Source organism: Pygoscelis adeliae, unplaced genomic scaffold (assembly GCF_000699105.1).
Source record: "Pygoscelis adeliae isolate BGI_AS28 unplaced genomic scaffold, ASM69910v1 Scaffold155, whole genome shotgun sequence".
Taxonomy (NCBI): Eukaryota; Metazoa; Chordata; class Aves; order Sphenisciformes; family Spheniscidae; genus Pygoscelis; species Pygoscelis adeliae.
This window is the reverse complement of record NW_008824932.1, coordinates 210,947-225,044: the sequence shown is the minus strand read 5'-3', so window position 1 is coordinate 225,044 and position 14,098 is coordinate 210,947. Positions and strand designations below refer to the sequence as shown.

Sequence of the window (14,098 nt, the reverse complement as noted above, 5' to 3'; positions counted from 1 at the left end):
AAAGAAATCACTGTATGTGTGTGTGTGTACCCATGCTCACGTGCCCATACCCCATCATACCTTGAGGTTGAGGGTTTCTCTTGAGAGTGCCCCAGAGCCAGGTATTTCAGCACACAAAGCCTGAGCTGAGCTCTCTCTAAAACCCAGGTCCTCAAGCATGCAGGGAGCCCTCAGACAGTGCTGTGCCGTAGCCTCTCGCTGTGGCCTCTTGCCGTGTCCCGGAGGTCTGCATGGGCTGTCTGCAGGCAAGTCTTTTGGCTGATCATTTTTGCCACCTTGACTTGGATTCAAGCACTTTGAGAGTCATCTGCTGGGGATCTGCCAGTCACATGCTGCTTCTGTTTGGGTCTGGGTCGTGCACAGACACGCAGGGGAAAGCATTCCTCCCCTCCACCTCCTTATCTCCCCCAGAGGAATGCAGTGTTTCCTTCATTTAATGTATACACACTGTGCTCTGTTGCTAGGAATGGCCAGGGCAAAACAACCTTTCGAAATGACTTTTTTTTTGAGTTGGGGAGAGGTGGATGCTAAAGAGGAGCTGATGGTTCTGAGGGTGCTGGAGAAGGAGGGGAGCATGGAAATAATTAGCATTTTTATCCTTCTTTTTCCTGAAAATGGTGGTCCTCCTGCTCTCACACCTGTGAAGTGTTCCTTCAAAAAAGGCAAGGCCCCTTCTCCGTGGCAAACAAGCTGCATAATCTCAAAGCCATTTCATCCTGCCTGTGAGTGCAGTAAATCTTTGGAAGCCCAAAATGAAATTTGCCCTGTCTTCCCACCTGCCCCAGGTTAGCTGTCTCTGTGCTGTGCATGAGGGGCACACCAGGAGCTGATCTCTGTCTCCTTCAGAATACCTGGAAAGCCAGGACACATCAAAAAAATGCCACAGTAGGACTCTGATGTCAGTGTGTACAGGGCGATTTGCTGCTCACCTTACGCTCCATTTATTTCTCTCTCTGTAGTTGTTTCTCTCTGCTCTACTGCCGTGGGTTTCACCGCTGCTTTGGGCTGGTTCTTCTGCCCTCGGTGTGGTTGACTTTATTGTGGAAAAACGTAGGGAGGCTCTTGGAGAAGCAATTATTTTGTGTAGTGGCTTTAGTCTCCCAGTGTTTTGCTGCCTCCTGATCTTTCTGTTTCCCAAATAGTCTGACAGATATTTCTTTATGTGTATGTATATCGGTATGTACAAACATGCATGCACATACACCTGTATGTACATATATATACACACACACAGAGCGATGCACACATATGGATGTATATGTTGAGCCAAAGAGACTGTCTTAGTTGTTGAGTTACTGCAGTGTCCCCTGAAATGAGCATGTATTGCCTTCACATATTTATTGAGAGGGGCTTTTCACATGTATTTGAAGGAACTGTAATAGGTGGCAGCAACATACCGGTGGCGAGCACAGAGCCCTGGCGTGGCTAACCACCACCAGGTCAGCCCTGCACCACGCAGCAGTGCAGACCCTGGGGACTCAATTCGTCCACAGATGTTTCGTGTCTCTGAGGCAGCCAGAATCTGCTCATCCTCAGCCCTTTGCCTCTCTGTGAAGAGGCAACAAGGCTGAAAAGAGTATTGTCAAAGCTATGAAAGCATGGCTGGGACACGGACATCTTGCCTTTGAGGAGGTAGATATTGTCCACCTCATTGTGGTTCACATCCCAGCTGTGGAAGGACTCAGGACCTCTGGCTGGGGGTGGCAGAGAGACATATGGGTGCTGGAGTGAGCCTGCTCTTGTTCTAAAACATACAGCTTGTGTACACACTCTCCTGGTTAATTTTTCTCTCTGCATTTTCTCTTTGACTGATGAAAGCTGCTAAAAACAGTGTTTCTGATTTCAGCCAGAACCCTGTGCAAATGGAGAATTCTGTTCTCTCAAGCTGGCAGCAGTCGGTCCATCCAAAGAGGACCTCACAGCCCGCGTTTGCTCCTTTGCCATGGGTGCTTTCCCAATGCCTACCTCAAACTACCTGTGCTCTCTCAGGATCCATCCTGACCATGTGAGCATTTGTGGAGGTGCGCGGTGTGGAGCAGAAAACCATTTTCCCATGTGGCCCCTGCTGCTTGCAATGGGACCCCGTCCGGCTGAGGACAGGTAGGTGCTACCCAAAAGCATCTCAAGACTGTTGGCCTAGTGGCCCTTTGGGTAGAGGGGTGTGCCCTTGGCAGGCAGATCCCTTCCTGCTCAGACTTGCTTCCCGATCCCCAGGAGTACTGCGGGCTGGCTTTCTAAACACAGCTGGAGCAGCGCCTGCCCCGCATTTAGGGAAGGAGAGCTGTCTGCACGCTGGGCGAGGCCTCTCTGATCTGCATGCCAGGAGCTGGATATCGACAGAGACAGCTGGATGAAAGGTGAAAGGTGTGTAAAATCCCCCCCGAGGGGCTAGGATTAAAGCTGTGAAACCCAAAGTTTACAGAAACACTTTAGGCTTCATCTGGAGTAGCCATATTTTCCTCCAAAACCAGTGGGAGTTGAGAGATCATAGGCTCCAAATCTACTGTCATTTCATTTTGGAGCAGTTGTGTGGTTTTGAAGCAAATTTCCTAATTGTCCTCACTCTTTGCACACTGTATCGCTTGGCGGCACAGTTTTTGTGCACACAAACTGTGTTCATTTTGGTGGAAACTAGATCAGAAGTTCTGCTCTGAGCTTGCACCAGGTGTACTCTGACTGCGGAGGAGGACATGGTGGTTGGAAGCAGCAGCTGGTCCTCTGGGCAGCTGTGAACCCCATGCATGTCTGGGGGTTTGGTCCAGGTGACTTAAGTCTAGCTGGAAGTACCATCCTTGAGCAGCATACATGATAGATGTTAGAGTCCCAAAACCAACTGCTTCAGCCAACTGATCTCCTCTATCACACACAATTATTTGCTGATGTAGACACTGCCCTTGAGCTTATGTGACCTTGAGCCCTTGGTGAGTAGCGGCCTCAAGTGGGTGTTGAAGTTTAGCTCTCCAGGGACCATAGGTCATCACGCTTGTGTCCCACACCTACAACTGCAGTATGGCCTGCGCTGAAGTGTTTGCAGGCTCCATTCTGACGGGGCGAGGGCTAAGTATTCCCCCTTTGCGGTAAGGTCAGCATGGGCCATCAGGAAGAACATAGGCTGCTGTTTTAGACATTACATGTTTCAGGGAATGGCCCAAATGGTTTTCTTCCTCCACCTCTGTCTGCTGAGACCTCCATCAGGACAGATGCTGGGGTTTCCCTGGGGTTGCTGTGGTCTGGAAAGTAACTGCAGCCATCCTGGAATCCCTCGGGAAGGCCCCCGCCACCCTCTCCTGTTGTAAAAGCACCTCCACTGGAGAAGATCAGGGTGGGCTTGTTTGTTGGAAGCGTTTTGTTGAGAAGTGAGGTGCGCCAGCCTGCCTCAATGCCAGCAGTACTGCTGGCTGATGTGCTCCGCTGCCAGGCTGTGCCGAAGCCGGGCTGAGCAACCTGACCAGGAGCTATGCTGCGCCAGGGAGTACCCCTGGGAGCACCTCCAAGCTCACCACCTTTGGGCTCTGTCCTTCGGCTACCACCAGCCTGGGTATGGCACCATAACCGGCTGATGCAGCGCTCAGAGCAGTGCCAGTTTCCCTGCAGCTGTCAGAGGAACAGCTGGAACAGACAACGTCTCTTTTCAGGCTTAATGCCAAGGCTTTCCCGCTCCTTCTTGCCCAGCTGCAGGAATCACCTCAACTCACACGCTTCCTGAATGAATCACTAGTGCCTGGAGTGACCAGGCACCACTTCCAGCAGGAAGGGGAAGAGATGCTGAGCAGAACCTGCTACTCTGATACGGGCATCGCCTCTCAGCCTGTTGATAAGGGGCCAGGGCTGGAAAAAATTCCTCGTGAAAGAAACAGGGTCACTCTGCAAAGACAAGGCATCTGCCAGCCACAAATTAATCGTCCCAAACACAGCTTCGTGCTTTCATGTTGCCTTTATATCAGCTGCAGGAGGACAAGCATTGTCTGATCTGGTGGGGGATGTGCACTTCAACCGGCGGGGTGACTTCAGACAGGACTGATGTTGTGCATCATTTGAGCTGGGCAGTTTTGATCAGGTAGCAAGACCTGGGTTGACCGTACCATTGCCAACACAAGGGCAGAATGTAGGAGGGCAGTTAGGTGATGCAAGTCTGGTGGGGAGTGTAGATCAGGCAAGGCTGAGAGCAGCGGGAAGGCTGGGCCAGATGCTGCCCGCACTATAGGGAAGGCTCCAGTGGTAGCAAGGGTATGTTTGTATGGAGGGACTTTGAAGAGGTGAGTGCTGGAGTTGGGAACACAGTGGAGAAGTGATTCATATGACGGTTGGAGAGGTGTTTTTCAAGTCCTGCCTCATCTCTTTAATCTGCGCAATCCCTGGCATCTTGCTGGTGCTTTTCATCTAGAGATCTCCAAGATGAATACAATCATCACCCCCAGGAAAGGAGACTGGAAAAATTCAGGTGCAGAGCAAATGGAGGTGAGAGTTGGGCTTAGAACAAGATCGGTTGTCTTGTGGGGCCATGCTTAGCTGCTGCCCCACACAAGGCTGCTGTAACTGCGACTGCTCTGAAAAACCACAGAGCAATCGACACCAAGTCCAAAGCCGTGGGTGAGATAAGCTATACTGGTAGACTTAGGGCTTACCTCTCATGTCTTGGGTCTGTGTTGGAGAGCGCTCTCTGATCATGGGTTCTTATGGACGAGGGAGGACAAAGCCTCGGACTGCCGCAGAGGTCTTCTAATAGGTGTGTGCTCATGTGTGCAGCGTCAAACTATGGGGAACACTGGGAGGCATTAGCCTCCTTTTCTCCAGATGATTTTGACAGCAACGTGTCTGGTTTGGAGAACCTGTCTGTCCAGGTATTGCTTTCATTGTGTTCAATGGTCTGGATGGCTCTTCTATCACACGTATCAAAATAATATCTCAGCACTTTTCAGGAGTGTGTGAGGTGATGTGATTGCTATCCCATGGAGATTACTTATTCCCACAGCCTCTCCAGTGGGAAGATATGCTTGGCTTTGTACTTTAATACTCATGTAGGCTAACTAGGGTAGGGAGCAGAGAGGTTTGAGGTTATGTGGTTGCTCCTGAGTGGTTCTTCCTACAGCCCCAGAGGGACCCAGGAAAGTCCCAGCTCCTGCACAGTGGTGCTCTGCCCTTGCTGTGGGAGCTCCTCTGTCCTGAGGAGTTCAGCCATGGCTCTCCTGGCTCACTTCACCGTCCTGCCTAACATCTGCTCTTCTGAACTGTGTGGAATGCTTATTTCTCTCTTTCTCCCTTCTCAGTCCATAGGAGGTAGAAAGAAACAACTTGAGCAGTGGGAGATGGTGTGACCATGTGGAGAGGTTGCTGGGGGAAAGCTAAGCTGTTTGCTAAGCTCAGTTTTGCATGTGGCTTGTGTTGCAGAAGGTTACCTGCTCCCTGACATGATCTATACGCCATCCACTGGCTGGCTGAGACAAAAAGGAGTGGCCTTCCAGAGCTACTCGGGGGGGGTTTCCTAACCTTGTAGTTTTGTAGGGCTTGCTTCTGGCTTGATAGTTTTTCAACTGAAAAACATTTTTACTGGAGCAGCCTGGAGCGAAGGGTGAGGGATGTACAGGGGCAGAAAGGTGCTTCCAGCAGAGTTTGCTCCATTCTCTTCGGCAGCCACCAAAAATGATGCTCATGGCCCAGAATGTTATGAACTCCACCTCCCTATGGGAATGCATCTCCTGGTGAGCACTAGGGCTTTGGAAAACACCAACATCTCGGCTAAAGGTAGGGGAGCTGCAGTGTGCTGTCTTGGAGGTCGGTGATGCCGGGGCTGTGACAGATGGCTCCTCGGGTGCTGACCAGGTCCCCGGATAATCCTATCAGGGCGCTGTGCAAAGCCCAGCTGCTGGTGGCCGGGCTGTGAGAGCGAGCAGGGTCCCGACAGAGCCTGTGCAGGGGGGTGAAGCGGACGCCACGCCAGGACTGTGGAAATGCCTGTGTGGTTTATGTAAAGCCTTATTTCATACAGCTGACTAAGTCCTGTGCTTTTAAATACTCAGGGTGTGCCAGGAGCGTGCAAGAGCTGCCATAAATGTCTGTATCAATAGAGGATGAAAGTGAAGAAGCAAGCGCTTCATTAGATGGCTATGAAAGGCAGTAAACCAGCTCTTTACAGCACAGGACAGCATTTCTGATGGGGTAGCAAGACTGGCCACTGGGTTTCTCCTCTCTGCAAGCAAATTTACAGCTGAACTATCTAGGCCTGTTGCGTAGAGAAAGTTTGAGGGCTGTGGGTATAAAACAAGGTTGCATTGTTATGCCAATTTGAGTGAAAAGTCATCCTACAGCAGACTTCTGCTGTGCGGGTACACTCAAGGACAAGGTGTGCTGGGCAGGGGCAGATGGAGAAAGAGAAGGATTTTAGGAAGCTCCTAGTGAAGGAAGGGATAGCTTGGCAGTGGTTTCTCCATCCCTCCTCTTACCCCAGCAAAGCCATTCCCTGCTGAGCGGCTTTCCCACAGCCACGAAGCTTCTGCTCTGCCGTTTCCCCTGGCCTCCTTGGGAAGGAGACCCTGAAGAGGAGGCATTGTTCCCAGCTCTCCTCGAGGGCGTTTGCTGTTTGGCAGAGCAGAAGGGACAGTCCTCCAGCCCCAAAGAAAAGCCCCTTTTGAGCTGTTTCTAGAGGACCAGCTCTCTCTGTGGCAGCAGATGTGGGATTGATTGAAGAAGTCCATTTGCTTGGTGGTGTTAGCTGTAGAAAACTTGATGAAAATGCTCTAACATGCTTTTTATATATAAATATGCAATAGGATTTGTGACACCTAATGCAGGGAGCATAGGAGAGTCTCAGAAGCAGAGCGAGTTCCCAGGCTCTGGTAGGTCTGCAGTGATGCCCTAGGCAGCAAGCCACGTTCTCACCAGGGCTGCGAGTTATAAATGAAACATCTCAGCAGTGCAGATCAGATCCAGGGCTGGCTTCAGCTTCTGCTGTGTTATTCATGAGTATGTGAAAGCTCTGAAAAATGTGACAGACTTTGGGTTAGGTTCTCAACACATTACTTCTCATGAGATGAAATATGAGTGTGTCCCTGTTAAGACAGGAATGTATACACTGGAAGCTGTGAGAAAATGGCATATATAAAGGGAAAGTGAAGTCTTTGGTGTTCTGCTGTCAGTGGGTTTGTTTTCAATTCCGTCCCAAGAGGAGCACTTTGCTAGTGAGCTACAAGCACTCGCAGCCATGGCAGTGTGGTTCAAATCCGTTTGAAAACATTCTGCCCCAGAATTGGTTTTACATGGGGTTTTGCAAGGTTGCTTGCTTGTGAGTGCAGAGGATTAGGAGCCCCTCCACGGCTCCTGGAGAGGTCACGCCAGCAGCCCGGAGTCTCCTCTTTGCCAAAGTGAGCACTCAACGAAGTGGTCAGCTGAAAATTTGGCTCACGTTCCCTTTTTAAGCAGCATGCTTAGCCCTCTCAGCTAATGATCCGCAGGGGCTCAGCATGACTCCTAAATCCCTAAAGCATTTTGGCCTGGTTGCTGTGGGTGACTGGAACTGTGTGGGTCAGAAAGAGGTTGCTCCAGTGCCCTCCGGGTGGGAGGAGTAGTAAGGGAAAAGGCAGGGATGCTCAGAGGCCCCAAGGGTTGTGTGTGTCTGGGAGAAGACAGCATGGCAGGGCCATAAGTTCTCTTACATACTCGTGAGCCTTTGTACTTTCCTCATGGGAAAGGATTTGGTCCCCTTTTCTGAGAAATAAGTGGGCGTTTTCCTGTTGGTTTCCATGAGAGCTGGTCTGGGAGTGCAGTTTATATAAAGGGAGCTGCTATGCACGTGGGTATTTTGTCCACCTGGGCTTACATTGTTGTATAAATCTGTAATTTCTTCGTGTTAAAGGCACATGGGGGACCTGAGCCTCGGGTCCAGCCTTCCTTACATCCCCGTGTACATAGCAACCAGCCTCTGCTTTTTAATGCTCCGTTCACAGGTACGCGTCTCAAACAGCACTTTGGCAGGGGACAAACAAAGCCCAGATCTGCACCAGGCTGTCCCAGCCCTGCATGTGCTGGGTGAGATGTGATGCATCTTGTGACCACTTCTAGCAAACAGGTCTGTCTGGCCATGCCCATGCTGAGGAATCTGGTCTGGGTGCTTGTCTTGGCTGTTTCCAGTCTGCATATGAGGTGAAGACCTGGGTGTGCAGCATCCCCGCCGTCTGCGCTTCCAAACCCCTAGTGCCTTGGGCATGCAGTCCCAGGTGGGAACGGTGGTGCAGTCTTGAAGGTGCCTCGTCTGGGTGCTGGGGGACCGAGCCCTGGGCTGCACTGTGGCACACCCGGCAGCCAAGAGCCACAACTGCCGGCGCCTGCTGCAGATGTGACAATAGCATCTGTACGGATCCTGCTACTGTGTCCAGAGCGTGTGTGATGGTGCAGCTTCAAACACCGACTTATGAAGACAGTGCTATCTGCTCTGCATTAGCCAGCTGGCTGGGAGAGCTTCTCTATGCCTCCTTTTTCCTGGGGGGAAGATGGTAGTAGCTGGCAATGCGTTTTTCGGTTGTCAGTAGAGTGGTGGCTATATTGAAGGGCAAAGTATTATTGCTCTTGTACAGTCCTGGTTTTGGTAAAAATGGATGGGCTCGAAGTAAATACGAAGTTCCTTTGTCAAACACATGTAATAATAGCTGAAATTTGTGTATATGAAGTGCTATGAGTAATCTTCTGCCTTTCTGAAGAAATGTTTTCTTTACTGAAAACTGGTGACTTGCAACCCATTCCCGCAGCATTAGTTGGGTACGTGACAGGGAGATCACATAAAAGGTCACCATCGGTTTGAAATGAAGGCAATGAAAAATGTGTGTCTTGTACTAAAACTGTTCCTGGAGATTGTTGGCCAAGTATTGCAGCCTCACTTTTCTATTTTTAAAACTCTCTCGCCAGCTGCTATGTGACCCTTCCCTCCACACCCACAACAGAAAAAGCCTTACTGATTAGAAACAGGAAATAATAAAACTCACTAACCACAAAGTATTTTCAAATGCGCAAAGTAAACAAGCAGAGATGGTGAGAAATACATATTTCCCACTGATCTCTTTTCAGCACAGTAACCATAGCCGATAATTATAGTCTCTGGGGTTTTACAGCTTTTAGGGGGAAAGTATGTTTTTAAGTTGATGCTGTCAAACCATAGTAAAATATTTTCATCACAGCCTCTCCCAGCATAACAATAAGGTGGCCACAAGTGCCATGAGATGCATTACTGACACCATCTAGAAGTAAATGAAAACTTCAGGCCCTATCTGCTCCTCTTATCTGCCCCACTGGTGTGCAGACCCCAGCGCTGGGCAATGGAGGTTCCTCTGGTGGGTGCAGCCATGCGGGCTTGTGTGGCATGGGGGCTTTACCTAAACTCAGCAGTATGCATGATAATAAACGGGGAAGGTCTTTAATGTCTTTCCTCTTCCAGGATTTTGCGGTTTGCTTTGCCTGAATGTTTTCCCTGCCTGTGAGTATTCTGTGTGCTTTGCTGCGGCTGTTTGCTCAGGCTGGCCCCAGCTCCCACCCTCATCTGGGTTTTTGTGGTGGGATGATTTGGATGTATTTTCTGTATTGGTGTTCACTCTGGAGGTTCCCATCAGTAAAGGGGGAAGTCCTAATTTTCAGGCAGAGGGTGGAAACTGAGGTTGCGGTAAGATCTGCACAATTCTGTGTCTTTACCTGCCTTCTGACCCCATGGTTGAAGAAACCCGCCGTGCCTCCACACAGCCATGTGTAGCCCAGTTGTTTCTCCTACCACCCTTATGCCACTGCTCCTAGTGCCTTTTCAAGAGGGCTGGATAAAAGGGAGAGCTTCATAGAAAAAGATGCTAAACCCAAAGGTGATGGTTTTCACTGCTTCGGCACATCATCAAATAGATCTCGCTGCATAATGAGTCCCTCTGAACTGTGGGTCCATTAATTAGTATGCGCGGTGTTTGTTTAGGAGTTCCTTGCTCTTTTATTTTAACTGTGAGGAACTTTTAACTGCCTTTGAGATGAAAAACTGGGACCAAATGTTGCCAACAAACTGAGCAGATTTGTCCCAGTCTCCTTGGTCCAATTTGCAGGGAATTTTACCCTCTGCCCTTTAGATTATCTCTGCGATTCCTTTATAAGCAAAAGCTAAAGCATTGATCCAGGCTGATAGACCCAACTCCTGATTTCTTTCATAACCTTTTAAGTGTTACTGTGATCCAGGTGATTCTGTGTGTGTGTGCGTGCGCGCACACGTGTGGTGCACACTGCTTTTCTACAAAGCATCAGGGGCACAAACCAAACCATCTCTTTCAGCTGCATTCAGGAAAAACTGTTTGTGAAAGAAGAACACAAAAGCAGATCCCCAAGTACTGTTTATTCAGAGCAGACAGGACAAGGCTGGGAGAAATATCAGTCATTATCTTCCAAAAGTTTATTTAGAACTTTTAGTTACGGAAACAAAAAAATAATTCCTAAATATAACTATATGTAACATATATATACACACACACACACATACAGCTCACTAGTTTAACAGTAATGTCAGGATATCCAGGTGGCTGAGAACAGCACAGCCAGAGTGAGCAATCCAGACAGCATTTCTAAACAGCCTAGAAGGTCCAAACCAAGTCTTTCCCTTTCTCTCTTTTTTTCTAATCACTGCAGCATTTTTACAGGAATCAGAACTGGAATCTCCTACAGCTGCACAGAGATAATAATAAAAATAAAAAGCAGAAGAGATCAGCTGTTTACCCCTTTATCCAACGAAGTGATCTCAGTGGCTTATGTGAGATCTGAGAGGTAAGCTTGATGCCAGAGAGGGCCGCTGCTTGTTGTCTTGTATTTTTATTAATAGGAAATTAATTATTTTAAGAATGTAAAACAAGAAAGCTATATAATTAATATACACTAAAGAGCTTGAGAGGATTCTATACAATAATTTAGATGTATTAAATAAATAAAAAATAACAGCAGCCTTCTACAATGCAGGCTACACATAGGTTTACTTCTGCTTGAAGTACCCTGGTCTTTAGTACACCTACAGGAACAGACTCGCTCCACAAGTGTTTTAAAGAAACATATCTATAAGATACATATGTAAGAGTGTCTAAGGTTAGGATAAACATTTTAAAACACACTTTACCATGGTCTCCACATATCTAATGACCCCATTCTAGGGTTGTTATGGGAAAAATTTGGCTGCAGGACCTGTCTGGGAGGTGCAGCATCAACCTGGCTGAAAACCGACAGCAATGGCAGCTGGAAGGGATTTTTTGAAGCCTGCTTGTTCTCCACAGGGTTGAAGCGCTCCTGTGATGGGTTTGTGCCCCGAGTGCTCCCCTTAGGGCTCAGGGGGCTTTTTGCCATCAAGAGAGGCTGCTGAGATGGGCTCGAAGGCCTTAATGCTGCTTTGCAGGTGTCTTCGCCAGACCTGGGTAAGGATTTCAGCAGGTGGTTTAACAGGCGCGCCCCGAGGGTCTTGTCCATCCACTCGCAGGTGAGGAGGAGGTTGTGCACCTCGTGCATGCACTGAATGTACCCGGTGCTGTACCTCTGCTGGGCTTCCAGACCCACCTTGGAGTCAGCTGCGTTGGAGAGGAGGCAAGGGGAGTTGGTGAGCAGGTAAAAGCTGCCCAGTGTGTTCCTGCTTAAAAGCATTCACCAGGTTTCCCGTGTGCACGGGCTCCTGGGGGGCTCGTTGCGGAAGCCAAGTGGGCTTTACTATAAGGTGAATCGTTTGCAGGGCACAGGGGGAAGGTGATGCAGGGTGCGAGCCGCCCTGGCAGGCAGCCCCCACGTCCTGCTGCCCACCGCCAAGGGCAAAACTAGACTAAAACGCAGAAAGTGGCTCGGGAAGCTAAAAAAAGCCTTCCGTGGGCTAACCAGTGCCCAGCTCCATCTCCCCATCTAGTGGAGAAAGCCAAACCCGAGCAGCAGCCCGGGCCTCAACGGGTTTGAAAGATGCTTTTCCCAAGCTGTCAGCAGATTAAACCTGCTGGCACCCTCCTGCCCCGGCGCTGCCCACGCTCGCAGGGTGGGGGACCGGGCACTCACCCATCAGCTTGCTGCTGTTTCTCAAAAGAGGGAGACCCCCCCCAACCAATCCCCCACCAGCAAAAGGACAAAAAGCAGCATAAAAATGAGCGCTTACATCCAGATGAAATGCGCCCACAACAGTCTCCTTCAGCTGGTCCAAGCAGTTATTAATCCTTTCCCTTCGCTTCCGCTCAATGAGGGGTTTCCTTAGCTGGCAGGGAAAAGAAAAGGAGGAGGAAAAATTGCAGTTGATGTTTTTTCTTCCTCTCCCTGCTGCAGCTCCGTGAGGGCAGAGAGCCCCATCCCCTGCGTGAAGCCAGCGTGGGGTGTCGCAATGCTCGGCAGGGACAAGATACAGATGGAGAGTGCACCATCTCCAGCTCTGGTCGTGGCCTGTCCCTTAGACAGTATCAGGTCTCAGTTCTCCCACTTCCACTCATTTTAAGCAGAGTTTACCCAAATGGAGCAAAGAGAGAGAAACCTTTCTAAGGCGGCAAAAGGAAGCAGAAAAAACACCCACATGGGTTAAATTCAGAGAAAGCATCTTTATAGTAAAAGGCAAAAAAGTGTCCCGTTTCTCAGTGCCTGTAGCCCCAGCACTTCATGTGCCCGGTGCTGGCATCCACACGTGGGGCTGCTGTTGCAGCAGTGCGGAGGGGACCTACCTTCCTCTCCTCCTTGGTGCTGGTGAGCTTGTGGGTGCCGCCGGCGGTGGCTGCAGCGGTCATTGTAATCCAGCCTGCCCGCCCTGGGTGCCAGGAGGACGGGACGGGAAGGAGGCACTCGGGCAGTGGGTCGCTCCCTTTCCCAACAGGCTCTTTGCTGCTCTGCTGCTCCTCTGCTGTATTTATAACCCAGAATTAGCATGTGAAAGGAGACTTTCCTTGGCGGGACTTCTTTTCCCACACGAGAGGTCCAGCCCGGAGGTTTGTGGCCATCAATCAAAGCTGACAGGTCACTGCTTCTTTTCAATGACCACGCCGGCCCCCCCAAACAGCGACAGATGTCCAGCCTCCGACGCCAGGCTTTGGAGGGCTCTTTTGTTAGGGAAGAAGGGAAGGAAAATGGGCGCGCTCTGAGCAGCTTGCACAGCATCTCGCTCAATTTGCACAGATTCCCAGAGCGGGAAACAATAACCGAGAAGCGGTTGAGTTACACCTGGGAAAATGCCTTCTACCCATCTTTTTCCCCTCTACCTCCTTGAATTGATGCCTCTTTTTACCTGCTAACCTGAGCCCCAGCCATTTCACATCTTTGAAGCAGCCTCTTAATTTAACAATAGAGTACTTGAGCTAGGAGTTCCTGCTCCCAGGAATTACTATTACGAGGTAATGATGAACGATTAAAAACTGTTGACAGCAGATGCCTGTAGGAAGGTTGTTTCCATCACAGAAATCCTCTAGGGAAAACACAGGAACTTTATCTACCTCTTGGGAACCCAAATTCTCCGTTGCGCACAGCTGGATGTAGGAAATATGTAACTCTCTTAGTTTTTGGCTGCTGTGTAGAATTTAATATTAAACTTACAGGCCATTGCAGATGCAAATGAGCCTAGAGGTGAGTTAGTTCTGTGGGATTTTTTTTTTCTTTGATTTTTTCCCCCTTGCTGCAAGGAGTCTTGGGTGGCTTTGGGGGGGAAGGGTGTTTTTCGGTTTGGCCCTCTGAGATGCTAGTGCAGAAGCAGACAGGCCTTTGGAGGAGACTTGGCACAGGATGAGAATGCACTTTTATGCTTCCTCATTTCTGCCTGGTCTGGGGGAGAGTATGAAGGCTTTTTTTCGTGACCGTGCTTTTGCTTTCTGACGGTCGCTTTGCTAATGAGCAGGATTTGGCAGTGTCCTGTTGAGTCCCACAGGTGACTTCACCCCAAAGGTGAAGCCCTTTGGGTTGGTGTCGAATGTGTCACCTTATTGAAATGGAGAGGAAGTAGAAGCACCGCGAGCCATCCCGACCCACTGGTGGGATTTCCCAGCACCCGGCGCAGCGCCGCGGCTGCGGAGCCCTCTCTCCCCACCTCCAGCTGTGGGTGGGGATGTGTACCCCAGCGATAAAAGCAAGGACATCGCGTCCCTTGCTTAAACGCTGTGTGGGT

The 14,098-nt window shown here is 49.8% G+C and overlaps 1 protein-coding gene across 1 annotated transcript; it reads right to left on the bottom strand.

Annotated features, from left to right (window-relative positions):
• Window positions 1–11,109: 11,109 nt before the first annotated feature.
• On the bottom strand, window positions 11,110–12,734 carry LOC103917890 (transcription cofactor HES-6-like). Its single transcript, XM_009325100.1, has 3 exons — window positions 12,672–12,734; window positions 12,025–12,217; window positions 11,110–11,555 (listed from the first exon to the last, which is right to left on the bottom strand). The coding sequence occupies exons 1-3, from the start codon at window positions 12,732–12,734 to the stop codon at window positions 11,110–11,112; spliced, it is 702 nt and encodes a 233-aa protein (XP_009323375.1).
• Between the last annotated feature and the right edge of the window lie 1,364 nt (window positions 12,735–14,098).

Coding starts and splice junctions, on each gene's coding strand:
- LOC103917890 (XM_009325100.1), bottom strand. CDS start 12,734: ATGACCGCTGCAGCCACCGCCGGCGGCACCCACAAGCTCACCAGCACC. Junction 12,218..12,671: donor GCACCAAGGAGGAGAGGAAG/GTAGGTCCCCTC, acceptor TTTCCCTGCCAG/CTAAGGAAACCCCTCATTGA. Junction 11,556..12,024: donor AAACAGCAGCAAGCTGATGG/GTGAGTGCCCGG, acceptor TCTCCAACGCAG/CTGACTCCAAGGTGGGTCTG.